Source organism: Sitodiplosis mosellana, unplaced genomic scaffold, assembly GCF_009176505.1.
Source record: "Sitodiplosis mosellana isolate CC-2019 unplaced genomic scaffold, AAFC_SMos_1.0 Smas_scaffold_1378, whole genome shotgun sequence".
Lineage (NCBI taxonomy): Eukaryota > Metazoa > Arthropoda > Insecta > Diptera > Cecidomyiidae > Sitodiplosis > Sitodiplosis mosellana.
The window spans coordinates 1-3771 of record NW_022596620.1 but is presented as its reverse complement, the minus strand read 5'-3'; the positions used below and the strand labels follow the sequence as shown (position 1 = coordinate 3771).

The 3771-nt window shown below is 33.5% G+C and overlaps 1 protein-coding gene across 1 annotated transcript; it reads right to left on the bottom strand.

Moving 5' to 3' along the window:
- Positions 1-2587: 2587 nt before the first annotated feature.
- LOC129571129 (ankyrin repeat domain-containing protein 65-like) lies at positions 2588-3240 on the bottom strand (the record flags this gene model as incomplete). The annotated part of the gene is made up of 5 exons (XM_055450892.1): positions 3234-3240; positions 3061-3159; positions 2895-2993; positions 2712-2825; positions 2588-2648 (listed from the first exon to the last, which is right to left on the bottom strand). Coding segments are annotated over exons 1-5 (380 nt in total), but the record flags the coding sequence as incomplete, so codon positions are not given.
- Positions 3241-3771: the final 531 nt, after the last annotated feature.

The following is a 3771-nucleotide window of genomic DNA, read 5'->3' as shown; positions in this document are numbered from 1 at the left end:
AGAAACAACTAGCTCCAATGAGAAACAATTCGTTTCAATAATTTTATATTCGAAATCAGCCAGCGTAGGCATGCTCCACATTCTCTTGTTAATTCTCGCAATTTGTCTATTTGCTTAGTTTTCGATGGTTAGAATGGTGCAGATGTTTATAAATGTAAATAAACTCAATGTACGCCTGAAATTATCCATGGAAACCACAAGCTCCAATAAGAAATATTTTTCCTAAAAGCAACTTGTTTTTGAATTCATCCAATGTACGTATACCTATGTTCATGAACACTGTTTATTAAAATGCATTTTTTTATAGGTTGATGTAGAAATGTCGTCCCAGAATGGGGAATTGATTTATCAACAAGAAAAAATAAGGCTAACAACTATCCTACTCTTTCCTTTCATCTTCTTTTGTACTGGATAACTGGTGTGATATTATGCAATATAGCCGCTGCTTTTCAACAGTGGCTATCAACTGTTGGTTTTTAATTAACGCTCAATACGTACTAACTGTTCTTATTCTAACTGTTCTTAACGGAATAGAAAATGTTTTGAAGAATTTTTTCAAAAATGTTTATATTTTATTTGTGGAATCGCTAGGTTCATTTGCTGAATAGTCTCCAAACAGAACAATCGTAAGGAGTCAAACGATAAATAACATTTCCATGTGCAAAAGATTCATTCATTTTGTATTCACAAAGAAATCCAACCAGATTCGATAACATATTATATGAAACATATATGTTTCATAATTATGTTCTTTTCAACTTTTATTTACTCATTTAAATCAATCAGTTCTATATTATGACGTATTTTTTCACAATAAACATGAACACCAAACATGAGCATTTGATTTTTTCTTATTATTATGAATTCACAGACACGTTTGATTATTTAATCTAAATTGAAAATATTTTTCTTCTAATTGGAATCAATATGGGCTATTCATATATTGTTTTTTCACAAACACTCAACAGCATCTAGTTGTAAACTAATAAAACTAAGTCGATTGAATTCAAAAATGAAACTTTCACAAATACTATACCATTCTTAAGGGCATGCCTGAGCTTCCGCTACAAAGAGCCTATCTTCCTCTGTCCCTTTTACAAATATTGCCATCTCTCTTTGCTTTATTCTTTCCTATAGTAGGAGTGGTCTGTTTCTTTGGTTTCCTATACGAGGAGTCGTGTAAAAATGAAAATAGAATATAAAATGTTTAATAGTCACTTCCAGCAAAATAGCTGCAAAAAACCAAGATGATTAAATTCAAAAATGAACTCTTCAGAGTGTACAAGGCTTAGAGCTAACTGTAAATATTTAAATTTGAAACGACGCCAAAGTCAAATAAGGATTGAATTAAATGATGTATAATTAAATTAATAAAAAATAGATTTTTTTAATTATTTTCAAACCAAATCTTCTAACGTAAATTGTTGTTAGGGAAGTTTGAGAAATTTTTTGAAATGCAACAAATTTTTCTTAAATTTTCTGAAAATTTTCGGCATAAAATGCTTTCTATTCTATTTTTAGACTAAAATTTGGTAGGTAAATCATTTCCCCGTTTTGGTACAACAAAACCATTTAACCCTAGATGATTAATATTGAAATTGTAATTTGTTCTACAAAAAGGGGCGAATAGCCAAATGCTAAAACTAAACATCTGTAAAACACCAAATTAACAATTCCAATCTCATCTCCAAAAAAAGGAAGTAGGAAGGTTAAGCGGCATAACGCATTATGATGTGCCGCTCGATTAGCGCAAGCGACGTTGCGCTCAAATGCAAATAAAGTTAGTTCTAATTAGACACTCGAAGTTAACACATGTTGTTTGATTAATTACAGCAGGCACCTTACTCAAATGGCCTATCCATCATTATAGGCCTGTTCAGTCGCCTCGAACTAAAACTTATGGTTCAAATGCTATTCTTCAGAGAACCAATTGATGGAGGATGCTGCTTTATTTTGATGTAGTCCATCAGCTGGTCAAGGCATTTTCTTTTCTACGCAATGCAGATTGGCCACATTTATACCATGTCACCATGTTCATCTCCGTTCCAATGCCTTTCATATGATACCCATATCGACTATTCATTTGCAAAAATAGTGTTAAGTCGTGTCAACTCGAACACGATGGACCTTGATGGACCAAGATGCTTATAGGAACCATTTCCAGGCCATGAGCTTTCCAATGGTATCTTTGGATCCCGAATCGGATAAGCGGTTTGGTCAAACATTAGCTTCATACACACACACATTCAGTTTTATATATATAGATGCAGTGACACAGTGGCAGAATTGTTAACGAATAACGGTAAATGAACAAAACGAAAATCTCATTCCAGCGATAAATAGCTGGCAAATGTGTTAGAACAACCAAATGTGTCGGATAAATTTATTTGATATTTGAAATTTATATAAATAAATTTATGTGCAATCAACCTCTGCTTTTTCTGACACAATGTCAAAACCGATAGTACAACAAAGCAGCAATATTGGTGTGGTTAAAGTTTGACAAAAATATATTGAAAATAATATTCTACATGACAATCGAATACGGAACTCAAAGGAATACATAAGATTTTTCAATTGATTTTACTTATGTCCGTTGTGCCTTTTCTCTTCAATCCCCTCAAGATAGTCAGCAACCTTCTTGTAATCTGGAAAAAAGGATCGATACAGTTTGAATCACATTTTTTCTAAACAGAATAGTTCAACATTACTTTCATTTCGTGAGATACGAGTAGCAGCTATTTGATACGGTGTCTGATTAGAAAAGTCTTTAACAGTAACACTGGCTCCATCGTTCACAAGGAGTTGAGCGATCTGTAAGTTGCCTGGAGGATATTATTGACCAATGAGAAAGATTAGATTAATTGCTCATCAAAAATAAATATTTATTTTACCATTCTTAGCAGCATAATGAAGAGGTGTCCGCCCAAGATCGTCTATAGGATCAACTTTAGCTTTTTTCGTGATGAGCAATTCAACAACCTCCATGTGATCTGAAAAAGAAAATCTATCAATGTTAATCAAGTCTTTCTCTCATTAAGTGAAAATATTCAAAATTACCATTCATAGCAGCATGATGAAGAGGTGTCCGAAAATGACAATCTCCTAAATCAAGATTGGCTCCTTTCGTGATGATTTTTTCAGCGACATCCTTGAGACCTGAAAAATAGCACAGATCAATGAAAAAAATCAAACCATTCTCTTATTTACCGAAAATAAATATTCAACATTACCCTTCATGGCAGCATAATCAAGAGCTGTCCGATCATAATAGTCTTCAACATCAACTTTGGCTCCATTGCTGATAAGCCTTTCAGCGACATCGTTGTGTCCTGAAAATTTACACCAGTCAATGAATAAGATCAAACTTATTTCTTTTTCATGAAAATATTCCAAATTACCATTCTCAGCAGCTAAATGAAGAGGTGTCTGATGAATGCTATCTTCCGAATTAATATTGGCTCCTTTCGTGATGAGAAAGTCAACGACATTCGAGTGACCTGAAAAAGAACACCGATCAATGAATTAAATCCAAATAATTTCTTGTTTTGTGAAATTAAATGTGCAACATTACCATTCATAGCAGCCAAATGAAGAGGTTTGCGCTGATCTTTGTCTGTCGAATCAACTTTGGCTCCTTTCGCAATTAGCTTTTTAACGTCCCCCAAGTTACCTGAAACAATGAAATAGATTCAATCAATTTCCCATTTGGTGAGCATAGTTTTCCAGAGCTACCATTCTCAGCAGCGACATGTAGAGCTGTTCGGCCGC